The following is a 14,434-nucleotide window of genomic DNA, read 5'->3' as shown; positions in this document are numbered from 1 at the left end:
GAGCCCTGCCTTCCTGCTCTCTGAGATTGAAATAACTGTCCCAGGGTGTGGTCTATAATGTAGTCTCCCGACCTATTCGTGCTTTGTACTTGTGGGTGAATTTAATCTCCCCAAGTCCTTTCATGCTTCCCCTCCGGAAGCCAAGTAACTCAAGCTTTACACCACAAATGTCATTCTAAATAAGCAATTTGCAAATTAATGGTATTAGAAAGTGCTAGATTGTCCCCTCCATTCCCATAAACAAGAGGTGACCCAGACCTAACGTTTCTGAGCGGGGTCAGCTCCACAGCATTGTTTCCTTTCTCTGACCTGACAGATGCCACTAGCGAAATGCTCCACAGGGAACAAGCTGTTCAGCATTACTCTCCACTCCTAAAAGAGGGAGAAATGCTGGTTAAGGTTGTAAGCTGCTAAGGGAGGAGGGGGGTCCAGTACCATGAGACCTGCCACTGTGGAAAACTTCCACAGCGGTGACTTGGAGGAAGCAGTTGCCATTAATACCTGGGCAGAAAATGCTGCTAGGAAGCATGGATGTCCATGGTATTCTGTGCCAGGGTCTGCTCCTCTCCTGCTGACAAAAATTCAAAGGGCACTCCAGGCATGGGAACTGATTGTATTTCCTTTCCCCCCCTCCTGGCTTATCTGGTATGGCCCAAAGATCTTAAATAAGGAATGTGGGAGCTTTCCATCAACCAGTCAACTGATGTTCCAATGATTACTATAGTATAAAAAGCATAATTTTCTCTAACTTCAGTGTAGAATTATCCAGAACTAAATCAAAAGGTGAATTTTCGGTATGCTTAGTTAAAGCTCTAACTAGTTCACTTGTCTTTATAATGTCTAAACTGTTTAATAAGTAATGCAAAATCAAAGTAAGATTTATGGTTTTTTATTAAGACAATCCCACAGCTGGAAAAATGAAACATCCTAAATTACATAAGTGACTTCAAAAAAACGCTAGAAAAAAATCTTTACAAATTTACATTTTTACAATACAAAAACTAACAGCTCGTTGCATATAAATATTACATTTGGTCTGCCATCAAGTGGCATTAAAAATCCCTGAAGTATTCATTTAAAGGGACCTGAGATAGCGGATGCGAAGATATGGGCATAAATATCCCCTTGAAAAATCAATACAGGAACTAGACATATCAGTTCAAATCAGTTTTGTGCATTTTTGGTGGAGTATTTTAAACTGTTAAGAACACCGAAATGTGCGAGGCTAGACAGCACCATTTCATTGTTCCAAGCCCCTCAACTGTAAAAACTGATATTTCTAAATGAAGTCTGCTGTAATGATTCTTATGTAAAGAATGAATAACTTATATTAATATTCCTAGGGAAAATTTAAAAAATCAGCCTTAGATATAGGAGTATGTTGGGTGAATGCCACTTACTGAGAAAGCATTTTGAAAACCTAAGTGGGGTATCTGTTGGTCAAAAAAAAACCTGTAAAACCACTATGAATGGTAACACCATATAGCACAGAAACACCAAATGTATCTTCCATTCAAACAGACCCTTTCGCTCTCTAACACTTCAAGCGCTCTCCCTCTTGCACTACCCTTACCTTCACAAATGTTTAATGCACCCAGAAACTGGGAAGGTATGCACTATCTTCTTATTTATAAGAGACTCGGAAATTGTTCTAATATGCCTGGAAGTTTAAATATTTTATGATGAAATCACAAAGCATAACTGTCCTTATCTATCTAGGAGCATTAGTTTGTTTGCATTTTCAGCATCAAATGCTGAACTTAAAAGTTCCCATTTAAACACTTATCAGATTTGAGGTACCCACATCCATGCATATATATGTAATAGCACCATTTTCGTACTAGAGTTAAGGCTGTGACAGCAATTCCACTGGAAATCTAATTTTTCAGGGATTCATAGCAGTTGCAGAAATTTGCTGTGGCCTGAAACATAACATAGTAAAAACGTACAAGCTTCCAACAGGTCTTTGTGTTTCTATCACTAAAAACCAAATTTTTGCAGGCTATTACTTACTTACATAAAAGAGGTTTTTTAAAAAAAATGTGTAAACATTCAATATACTAATATTTGAAAATTAACTACCGCACATGTGCAGTAATTTTCTAGAATACATACTTGTAAGAACACGACAGCTTCCTACATTACTAACTATAAATTTATCCATAGATTGTTAACTGCTCCTTCAGTCTATCAAGTAAATAATTAGCATTTTATAAAACTTGCCATGACAGTTTAAAAAACAAACAAAACAAAACCAAACACACCAAGAAATGTAAACACAAAAATACATTTTAAAAACATTAAAGTAGTGATACAGACCAACAATAGGAGGATACACTAAGTTAAGGCTGATAACATCCTTAACCTAAAACTGGTTTGTTTACTCTGTCATCCTCTGCACAGGTTAAGGGTGAATTATTAGTCTTGAGTGAGTCATTAAATGCATTTTCTCATTTTAATACTGCATGATTTGGAATGTTCATCGAACACATTATATAGACATCTAGGAGCCATATTTTCAAATATTTACCAATATTCATCTCACTTTTAGTAGTCAGCTCCTCAAAACCATTGTCAGAAGCAATACATTTTAATTTTTCTTTCCTTAATTTTTAATTACTGTACATGGATATTTTACCCATCACACACCTGACTTCAATTATATTCAGTATTTATATACTATACAGTTTTCTTATTTATGTGCAGAAGAAATAGCTAGGTCTACATTTATTTTTTAATCATAAGGGAAGTTGATTAAAACAAACAGTGTAAAGAACTCAAACTCAAATCACTCACAAGTTGGTTTCCTAACTGTAAAAATTTTTGCCTCCTCTTACTTTTACATATCACAATTCTTGTATTATAAATATGACAGATAATTTTCCGACATGGCTTGTTTTTCAGGTGAATTACTCCTCTCATACTTTAAGAAAACATACCATCGTCTCTCTCCTTTTTAATCTTTGCTTTGCAGTTTGTGAAGTTGTTAGGTTTGAAAGTGAGGGATTATTGCAGACTTGAAGCAGATATAAATACAGATAGGTCTGAGTTAACTTCCCCACCCAGTTCAGTTAATAAACTTTACTTTTGTCCTAGCAAGACCTTGCTATTGTAGGGCTCAAGCCTGCACAGGCTATAGCTATGAGCAATTTTACTTGCATAAGAAGGCCCATTGCTTTCTTCTTGAATAAGTCTTTGCAGAATTGAGCCCTTGGCCCTGAACATCTACTAGTGGAAATGGTCAGTCATTCAGCATATTGCTGCATTTTATAGGGTTTGTTTGTTTTTAAAAAGAGTACAAGTGGGCATAAGTATGACACCAGAAAGGATGTGATATTGAGACAGAAGAGGGATACTTCATTGGGAAGCTTGAGTACACCTCATGCTCTGTAAGTATGACATCAGCTAAAAAGGCATGAATCCTCTTGACACTGACACAAAACGAAAAAAGGGAGTGAAACGTAAATCAGATAGTACAATGATGCATGCTGTGTAAGAACCTGAATCAAGTAGTATAGGTTTCTTTCAGCTGAAAGCACTCATGACAACCCAAGATTTACTCCCTTTTCAAAAACACACACACACTAAAGGCAATAGAGAAAACACTTTTCAGATTAATTGCCTCATGCTATTCAGCTATTTCAGCATTTCAGAATACTTCATGTACCATAAGAGATCTCCCCTACCCTGCGCCCCCAAACTAAACAGATAGATAAGCTAAACCTTCAAAATATACCATGCTGATTGGTGTTTGTGATGCTGAGTTGTAACTGAATATTCCAAAATGCAGGTGAAATTGTATGCTAATCCCACTATCTCAGACACTGGAAAAGAAATACATGAGCTTTACAGGTGTTACATTAACTCACGTTCAGATAAAGAAAACTTGATAATTCAGATAATAGCATGAAACAATTTATATGGGAGGTCAGGTGAGACCTACATTTTTAATTCAAATGGTCAGAACTGGCCTGTACCTTTACCTCAGAGTGTGCAAACAGTACTTGCTCTGATTTGAGTGTTTACACTGGTGTAAATGAAGACCTAAAGTGCAGGACAATGGAGAATCCGGCCCAAGAACTTTCTACATTTCTATTCATTTACTACTAACACTTCTGGAAGGTTTCTTAATAAGCAAAATTTGGCAAGAAAAAAAGCTTGACTTGAATTTACAGGCAAGTGACTTTAGGTGGACAGGTGAGAAAGAACCTACTGTATTCCTAATAGCCCAGCAAGAGTGTCAGAGTTTAAGGGTCAGCTGATCCTGCCGACACAATTCAGGGGAATACTATGGAGTGCAGGAGCAGCAGCATAGGCTGGCTCTTAGGAGAGGACAGAGAAACAAAGAACGGAAGGAAAAAGGGAGGAAACAAAGCCACAAAACCAGAAGGGGATGGAGCAGAGACACGCAAAATAAGGGGAGGCAAAATGGAAGTCTGGGACTGGGTTGAAGGCCTCGTGACAACATATCAGTGTTCAGGGCGAAGCTTGGGCCTGTGTGCCCTGTGCCTGCAGGAGCTGGGCATGCTGCAGAGGTAGTAAGTTGGTATTCAAAACACACAATAATCAAGCACACTCTCAAACATTGAGGCCCCTCCTGTTGAAAGTGTGTGTGCGGGTGAGGGGGGAATCAAAGGAACCCTCCAACACGCACAAATCAAATGTAGCTGCTGGCTGGTGGCTCTATTTGCAGTCCAGTTTCCTAAGGCTGGTAATGGGATGCCCTCAAACTGCAGACACTAGGGAGTGAGACCATTCAAAACTTCTATAAACATTCATACCCATTTCTGGAGAAAGCCTGGTACTTGAATATTACCTAAATATCAGCAATCTACAGCCTGACTAGGGACTTGGTTAACCATTAGTATCTTAAATATATGATCAAAACACCTTCATACACAAGTATTAAAGAGTGGACCCAAACAGAAGTTACTTTTGGTTAAAACTGTATGAATAAAGACATTGCTGACTATTCTGCAATGAAGTCGGAGTGGACAGAGCTCTGTGCCTGCATGGAACCCCATTGACTTCAATGAGGCATTAAATGGGCACAGAAGTTTTGGATTGAGGTCTGAAGGACTGGGTTGCAACCCTTTTGGTGCAAGGGCTATTCTTGTTTCATTGCTCCTGCTGCAGCTATCAGGGTAAAATCAAGTGTCATGCAGCTTTAATTAAGTGGCTTCTAATTGAATTTAACACCCGAGTAAAAGAAAAACTGTCCAACTTACTACAGTTATAATTAATCCACAGAATGAGGCTGAGAAAGAAATCAAATGTCTAAATTGGAAAAAAAAAAATCCAGATACAAAATCAAGTAAAAATAGCATTCAAAATATAAGTTATTTCTTTCATGCTTATAAAACGGTTTTCATGCACAAAATAAAATAAAATAAAAAAAATTCTCAGATTCTTTACAAAAAGCAACAGCCCTGTTGTTCCAGCACACCCTGCTGCCTGGCTCTGAACCAAACAAGACATTTTAGATGAATACTTACACCACAGCAAAGTGCTGTTTTACTCTTATCTTCACAGTACTTCATTACATAGAAAAGATACATTTAAGAACATATTTAATCTTATTCTAATTGTTGCTAAAAATACATTTAAACTTAGGAAATCATGATTTTTTTCAGGAATCCATGTTTTTCCTCCTCCTCCCCTCCCCCCCCCCAAATAAATTAATAATTACAGTTTTAGCCAGCCGGAAATATATGAATAGCATTTCTTCAGAATCTCAGGACTTTAGCATAGGAATCTTAGCATTCATATTGGTTAAAAAGAACTTTGATCTAAAATGTGTATGATTATGTCTACGAACTTACATATCCATGCTTTTCCTGGTTACATGGACATGAGGACCAATAACTCTAGGGAAGAATACAGAATGTATTCAGAAGAAAATGTAAGATGATAGGACAGGCATTTGTATTTTAAAGCCCAACACAGAGCTAGGAGATCCTCTGTATCCATTTCTTTGTTAAATGGAGCATCTGAGTCATGCCCAGAAATTAGTTTTGGCATAATCAGGTCGACGACTGTAACAAAAAGTTTGAGAGATTTTTACTGTACCATAAATTCAGATCATTACTATATACTACCTAGACTGCTTTCTTCTCCCCACTCCCAAGCCTGATGACCCGCAAAGCATTTGTTCCAGTTACCTTGCACGTGACTAGAACTGTTGCAAAGAGAGATCAGCCTGATAATATTTGTCATAAAAAAAGGCCAGAAACAAATCTATATATGCATGAGAATATACACTTCACTGTCCCCCCGCGTACCCCCCCCCCGCAGGTTTTCCAGAATTATTGACCAACTTTTAAAAGATGCACACTGAGGAAGAAATTTCAGAATTTCATCCCTTACTTATTTCGATTTCCAAACCTCCTCTCTCATCCCTTTTTCTCGTGTAATCAATGATTCACTATCTCAACTCAGCTAGAGATGTCAGCTAGGTGTCTCTTCCTTGCTCTAACATGACAGAGTCCCACAAATCTTTTAACTGGACCCTACAAAGTAGAAGGCTGCAACTCTCATTCTCACTCCACAAGAACAAGCATGTTCCAATTAATTAAACACAGTCAGTCATTCAGCCTGAGGAGCAAGATACAGAGTAATCTCCTAACCCTACATTTCCCTCATAGCATTGCATACTGTATTATTACTGCCAGAATGAGTGCAAGTTATTATTTTTCAATGCAACATTTACAAGGCAAGAGTACAGTACAATGTGAATTCTCTTCTGGAAGCTTGAGCTACAAGGACTCTTGTCAATGATATGAATGGAAACTTATCAGTAATGATACAAAAATATGAGTAGCCAGTAGAGACACGATAGCTCAATTTAGGTTTCTTTGAAAGTTTCAATAATCAAATTAAAAACAGAAACAGACTTTCATTGAATAAGCGACACCAGAAATATGTGAGAGCCCACTGGCTGTTTGCCCAACAAATTACCATCTGCTAAAAGCATATTAGGCTTGTGAAAGCTTTGATAGCTACACTAAGGTTTGTTTCAGAGCGTCAATATGATAAAGAAATGGTTTCTTCACTATTTGAGCAATTCCATCCCTGCTGTACTCATTCTTGCCTCTTCTTCTATAAGCACTGCAGAATAACATCTATTTTAAGTTTCCAGTAGTTGTAAACAGAGGTAGCTGAGCTACTATTAAGACATGTAATGCTGTGAAGAGGAGAAACCTTTCAAATGTTGAAATTAACCCTTTGCTGCACAATCTCTATTAATGCTATAAAAATATGAGAGGACAAAAAGAAAATAGATGCAAGTAACTTTTGCATTTGGCACCTTCTGTCTAGATATTCATACTTCTCAAGTATTCTCTTTTTAATAAAGTTAATGCACACATTAGGACACACCACATCAAAGGTTTGCTACATATTTACAAGGCACCAACCCTTTTCTCACTTTTTACATGAATTACGAACCAACAGAACGCATTTCAACCCCCCCTAAACTGTAGTATAAACATACTTCAGTTCAGCACAATTCATGAAAGTTTGGCCTGGGAAGATTAAAATAATCCAGATCCTTCTTACAATATAGAAATGGTAAACACTTTATAGCTGCCTTTAGGATTGGTGTATTGTGCAAAAGTTATAATTATTACTGTGTATAAGGATTTATGACAAACCATATAAAAACTCTGTAAGAAGGTGCTATTTCTATAATACAAAAAAACAAAACAAAGGAGAGATTTCATAATCATGATTCAAAATGTCATGCTATTATTGAGAAGCTGGAAGCTCCTTGAAACAAAATGAACTTGTAGTGCGTGGGGAAGAATTTCTGTAATTTAAGGACTAATAAGTAAGGCTTTTTTTGACCAATTAAGTGTGGCAATCTGAAGTCTTAAAACAAATGTATACTGGCATAATGGAAAAGCACCACTGTAGAAAGTGAGTGGAGTCCCCCCACAACTTGCTTGGTAGATTTTCTGGTAAAATCCCTGCAGTAGAAGGCCATTGAAGTTCATTTGAAATTTTTCCAAGATTTTTATCTGTCAATAATTCCATCCCATGAGATGGCTGACCCTGGCTTTTTCTGTCATTTTCCGCACCCTGCCCGATCTGGAAGTACCAAGATTCAGAGGATCCTCGGTGTGCACAAAGTTGTCATTATCTGAATCATCATTATATAAAACAGTTCTCCTGCCCTCGTTCCTTGTTTTAATTCGTGGTGGCCTACTGAATCGTCCTCCAAACATATTCTCACCAAATCGGCCTCCAAACAGATTCTCAAATTCATCCTCTGCCATTCGTGCACGTTTGGCTCTGGTTGCTCCTCGTGAAGCTCCTCTACCTCCTCTGCCTCTTCTTCCTCCCCTGCCTCCTCTTCTTCCTCTGCTGCAGCCTCCTCTTCCTCCTCTGCTACCTCTTCCCCCTCTGCTCCATCTACCCCATCTGCCCCATCTACCTCTCCTCCCTGTCCCTCTGCCCTGCCAATTTCTTTTCCCACTAGAAATTTTCCTTTTAATTTTTCTTTTGGGTTTAGTTTGCACAACTTTACTGTAGTCATGATCTCCATCAATGTAATCCTGATCTGTTCTAGAGGTTGATTCAGAATCTGAATCAGAGCCACATCTGCTTTCAGAGCTTGAACTGGATCCTGACTCCCCACTTTCTGATGAAGATAAACCAGGTTTTTCTTTTAATTCTCTCTTTTTCTCCTCTTCCTCTAGGTGTTCCTCCTCTTCTGAGGCACTTACTAACTTTCGCTTGACTGCTATCCGAGGCTCTCTGCTATCCCCATTTGTAAGTGGTCCATCAAGAGACTGATCTAAACAAACACAAAAAAACAATCACTTGTTAACAGTGTGATAAAGTTAAATCTGAACTGCAGCAGTTCAAGGGAAAAATTCTTTTCAAATATAAAAAGGATTTTCTATCAAAATTTACATTTCTCTCAAATAGTTTGTGCTATCAGCCCTCACCAAACATCTGTTCTCTAAGGCCCCAATCAGCATTTCAATACATACTTACTATTACGCATGTGCGGAGTCCAAATGAAATCAATGGGATTACTAAGTACTGAAAGCTCAGCACATGCTTTAGTGCCTTTGCTGTGTTCGGGCTTAAAATATTTCTCCTTTCACAGTTAACATATACTGCTTGTGAAAGTTGAAAAATCACATTCATCCTGGAAAAGTGAAGCCCTACCCCATAACAAACACCACATTTTTGTAAGTGCACCTTAACATGATAGCAATTTGATTTACAAAAATATTCATATGTTGAGAAAGGTGTGTGTACCCTTTGACAGTTTCACAAGAGTGAAACACTTATACCTGTTCTATCACAGCTTTGTGAACCACTGTGTAACTCCAGATAAAAAACAAAAGCCATGAGCTAGTCAGGACATTTCTGTTCAACTTTTAAAATATTTTCCCCCTTCTCTTCAGCTTTAATATGCCAAATAAAATGTTAGCGGTTTCCTAAAAGCCTTTGGGAAACTCCTAACTTTCTTTGAGAATTATCAACTTTTCCCATCTTGGTAACATTGTAGGGGCATTGGTTGAATCTTTGGAGAATATTTATCCCATAGTTTAGATAACAGATTTCAGAATTGTAAAAAATGTGTCCAGAAACATGACAAAGCAGGGAAATAAGCTCAATTTAATATAGCACTCAGGTGGAGAGATCACAAGTACATTTAGCTGTTTGAAACAGCAGGGCTTAAGCCCACTAAGTAACTGTTTCAGCAGCAGGGTTCACTCTAGGGTTGCCAGATGTCCAGTTTTTTACCGGAAAGTCCAGTCGAAAAGGGAACCTGGCAGTGTCTAGTCAGCATAGCTGACTGGACACTAAAAGTCCGGTTACCAGAGTAATCGTGATCAGCCTCCACACCAAGATGGCGGGAAGAGCAGCTGCTGCTCAGCTGCTAATGGGGAGAACTGGCTGACTCCTGGACCCAGGTATTGGCCCCATCGCTGCTCGAGGGGAGATCCAGTCTGCCCCCCTCACCCGTACTGCTGTGCCCTCATTTTCTTGCCCTGGACCCTTGCTCTGGGGACAGACCCCACCCCACTGTGCCCCGAGTTCCCCACCCCCATCACACACACACACACCGCCCCGCCGCTGCCAGTTAATGGTTCCCCCAATTCCACCGCCCCCTCTCTGCCAGTTAGTGCCCCCACCCACAGCATGCTCCATCAATTCCAGTTAGTCATCCCCCCATGCCCCCTCAATGCCACTTACTGCTCCATCCACACCCCCAGAACCCCCTCAATAACACTTACTGCTCTCCCTAAAATTCAGCATTCCCCCTCAATGCCAGTTAGTGCTCCTACAGTACCAGCACCCCGCAATGCCAATTACTGCACCCCCACATACTTGGGAAGTAGGGCAAGGCTACTTTTCTGTGAGTTATCAAGAGTGTCGATTAATACATTTCTATTCAAACAATATTCGGAGATGGCTATTCTAGCGACAGTTTTTAAAATAAGTTTGATTTAAAATACAATACTTTCTTAAACAGCTGAAAATCACTTCCCAGCTTTTCAAAGAACTATTTAGACACCTAAAAAGACTTAATTTCTACAAAAACAAATCTTAGTGTGCATAATACACCAGAAGCCATAAAATTTGTAACAAATTTAGAGATTCTAAAACAGAAAAAAGATGATTATGAGTATGGAAAATGGGCCGAGTAGTTAGCAGCATCTGGCAAATGGTTTGCTGCATTTTATAGCAGAATTACATATGCTGCCAGGTTTGTTTGGCATGATCTTGAGATATTATGTTTTAGCAAGGCATTCTTGTCTGGATAGCTGAAACTTGCCTTTTCTAAGTTTGTGGAACTTCTCATTCACCCTCGCCCTTAGAAAAAACTCAAATTCCTGTAACGTTTGGTATCTAACAACACATAGAAAAGAGGTGGGATAGGCTTTTAACCAAGTTATAGGAAAATTTTTAAACATTTTTTTGGATGTTAATGGCGGTGGTACATCTCTCTTAATGTAGATGCACTTAAATGTGTTTAACCCTCATTTAAATGAGTTTAATTTAATTTAGTAGTTTACTAGTACGTGCTAAACAAGGATTAAATGGGTTGAAGTGCATCTACATTAGGGGGTATCATCTATTTAACTACACAGACTTCCACATTAATTTAGTTAAGATTATATTAGAAAAGTTGTATAGACAAGCCCTAAGTATTAGGCCACAATTCCAAATACATGCACACTGGGTAAATGTCAATATGTATTTGTATAATACCACACTGAATCAGTTCATTAAGTTTGCTTCATTTGAGTTTGCAATCAGGTTTCTCTTTTAAAAATAAAAAAAGTCCCTGAAAAAGCGTGTGGGGAAAGCCTACCTACAGAATAGGTGACATATTTAATGAATGCTCCTAAGGATAGAGGTTTTTTCTACATGATTTTTCTGTGGAGAACTTTGTTGTAGAAAGGCATCAAGTATAAGAAAAAAGTTTTCCAAAAGGCAAAGAACAAACACTTCTTCTAAACCTGTCAAGCTGTTCTAAGTCTCAAAAATCAGCACCATCTTGCTCAATCACACCAGCTTCCTGGGAGAGGAGAGCGAGCAGGGGAGGAGGGGTGCCCTGGGGGAAGAGGCAGGGCAGGGGTGTCTGGTTTTCAGCAATTAGAAAGTTGGTGAACATAGTCCTCATGGAGATTGAGGAGCACACTGGAGAACTGTAGATTTATACCACATATTGCAACGCAATAAGTGTTTGTCTACAGTAGTCCATAGATACCAGAAGCAGATTTCTTTTATAGTAAAACTAGTCATCCAAAGAAAGTATATAATTTCCAACCTTGTTTAACTGGTGTGGATTTACTCCTGACTAGTCTATTTTTCCCTGGATCAATGTTATTTCCACTTCGGTTCTGTGTATTTAACCCGGATGAGGATGGTTGGCCCTCTGTTTCTTCACCAATGGCTGAACCCAGAGCCTCCTCGGTAGTATCTGAAACTTAAAACAGGACATAATAAACTCAGATGATTTCCTTAATCTCTCCTTATACCGACGTGCTAGGGCACTGTGCAAACAATCAGATTTCACAGGTCCAAAATGGCTCAGTCTTTTCTTTAATTAATGCAGAGGAAACAAATTTTTGATACATCCCTCAAGTTTTTGTACGTTACTAGTGTATCTAGTTTGCATGTAACCTATGCCAAACATACTTATATAACCAAAATCTTTAATTATACAGCAATTAGATACTAGCCTTTGATAGATTAATACAACAAGCTTGTTTAAGATCAGCAATAAATACCCCTCAGCTTTTCTTCATACTGCGGTTATTAGGAAGCAGCAGTGGAAATACTTCAGGCACTCCTGTTTTCAGACTTTGGCTTGGCCATGTACACCATTTTTTATTCTACTTACCATGAGATGAAACTGAAGAGCTAGTCCTAGTCAAAGGCAGTGAGGTATTCTGGTTGATTTTAGGTTGCATCTTCACTTGTTTCTGTTTCCCTTTAGGGCTGAAGATATGAAACACCCCAAAAATAGACAAATGTTAACACAAAAGGATTTGAAAAGCAAAAAAAAAAACACACGACACTGTTACCAGATCATCAGTGTAATTCTGATGTTTAAATGTAACAGGGAGCATCTGATCTTTTGTCTCAAAGGTTACATAGCTGTAATAATCAAATACATAACAAAGCAAAAATATTGGTGAATTTATTAAAGGAATACAACTGTTCAAGAACAAGATTTTTATCTTGCTTTCCTACTGTGTTATAGAAATTAATATGGCTTTTATACAGCTCCTTTCACACTTTTATACAGCACCCCTCCCCTTGTTAGGATTACGTATGAGCCTCAGCATTTAAACTCACAATCTGGTCACCCACAGGAGAGACTGTACTATAAAATAAGCCATATTGTTACTTCCTTCTTATCCGAACATTAATTTCCCCCAAAACAGAGAATTTCAAAATAAGCAGATAGTGAGTTTCATTATTAAGTTACCTGGATGCTCTGCTACTAGATGGTGAACTACTACTGCTCCTTAGTCGTTTTCGGTATCGTGGTTTATTTCTCTTTTGACACTGCATGGCCAACTTGTATTCAGAGATGATGTTTTTAATATGATTTTCAAATAAGGCAGATAGTCTAAGCGTCATGCTATAGATCTGGAGAAAGAAGTTATGGCCAGATTTACTGATTGCTCTAACTGTGGAGATCAATTCCATGCAAAACTTCACAGAAATATATCAACCTCCAATATTCCAAAAGCAAAATCCATACCAACAGACAACTGCGAAAATCATAACACGTGCCCTAGTATAAAGAAGTCATCTGTATTCTAGCTATAGAAATCAATAATGAAGTACTTCAGAGTTTATGGTCTTAAAATATAATTAATTTTATTTATTGTACAAACCAAATAGATGACAAACTAGACAAACAAGTAATGAGGTACCCCTAATAAGAAAGGATTAAAACAATTCATTAAACCCCCTGAAGTCTCACGTGAAGTTAAACATCACCCCCTCCCCCCCCCCCCTTTTTTTTTTTTTTGCATGAAGTCAAGTTTAGCCTATTTAACTAAAGGCTAGATTTTTGATTAGCCCCAATATAGCTGAGAGAAAAGCCTGGTAAGTTCAGTGTAAGTACAGCCAAGGCATCTCACCCTCTGCACATCCAAATTAGCGCTGCCTGGCTCATGCCTCTGGCACGAAAAGGGAAGGGCAGGGACTGCACATCTGATACTCCCCTACTGTGAGTGAGCAGAGAGGAAGGGGATGAGAGTGGGAGGAGCCACAGCTTTACCTCCATATACAGTAGCTAGCAGATTGTATCCAGGTGTATGGAAGTGGTGGGAAGCTTTACCCCAAAAAAGGGTGAGGTAATTTCCTCCACACCAGAACAAGAGGAGAACACTTTAACACTCTGAGGGTTTGTCTACATGGGGAAGTTAGTGCACGTTAAGGTAGAGTATGAATTCAAAGTGCACTAGATATTCCATACTACTCCCCGTGTAGACACTTACACTGCAATCCAAGTGTGCCCTTGGGAGGTTTAGCTTAATGCTTTTTCAAAGTGCATTAAGCTAATGCACACAAGGGCACTATACTTATAGCACTAGCTACTGTAGGCTTTTTCTCTGTGTAGACCACCCTGAGTCACAGCCCATTCCACATGCTCAGTGCGGGACAGTGCACCTATCTGCCACCCAATACTCAGAGCTCAGCCTAACAGCCCAGTCTAGCTCCAAACAGGTTTCATTCTTAATACACATTCTTAATATACCTGATGCACATTCCATTTCCTGCATGGCAGTGGTACCTGAAATGGTAACCAGCATTCTTTCAAAATATGTTAAATGGTGGCATTAAATGAGTGTGCTAGGACAAGGGCTTTACTTTTTAATATGCATTATTTTCCTGCATTACTAAAGATCATGCCTACATTGGTTTTGCTTGGCTTCTGGAATCA

The 14,434-nt window shown here is 38.6% G+C and overlaps 1 protein-coding gene across 3 annotated transcripts in view; it reads right to left on the bottom strand.

Annotated features, from left to right (window-relative positions):
• Window positions 1-873: 873 nt before the first annotated feature.
• The window catches only part of BRWD3 (bromodomain and WD repeat domain containing 3), an 87,906-nt gene continuing 74,345 nt past the window's right edge, over window positions 874-14,434 (bottom strand). For all 3 annotated transcript variants that reach the window (XM_048865075.2, XM_048865073.2, XM_048865074.2), the window contains 4 exons: window positions 12,965-13,128; window positions 12,374-12,471; window positions 11,798-11,956; window positions 874-8,797 (listed from right to left, as the gene is read on the bottom strand). In XM_048865075.2, the coding sequence (XP_048721032.1) occupies window positions 8,022-8,797; window positions 11,798-11,956; window positions 12,374-12,471; window positions 12,965-13,128 (1,197 nt within the window). In that variant the 3' untranslated portion in view covers window positions 874-8,021. The remainder of the gene's footprint in view (window positions 8,798-11,797; window positions 11,957-12,373; window positions 12,472-12,964; window positions 13,129-14,434) is intronic.

This window comes from Caretta caretta, chromosome 9 (genome assembly GCF_965140235.1).
Source record: "Caretta caretta isolate rCarCar2 chromosome 9, rCarCar1.hap1, whole genome shotgun sequence".
NCBI classification, from domain to species: Eukaryota; Metazoa; Chordata; order Testudines; family Cheloniidae; genus Caretta; species Caretta caretta.
The sequence above is the reverse complement of the archived record's forward strand: the minus strand, read 5'-3'. Positions and strand labels throughout refer to the sequence as shown.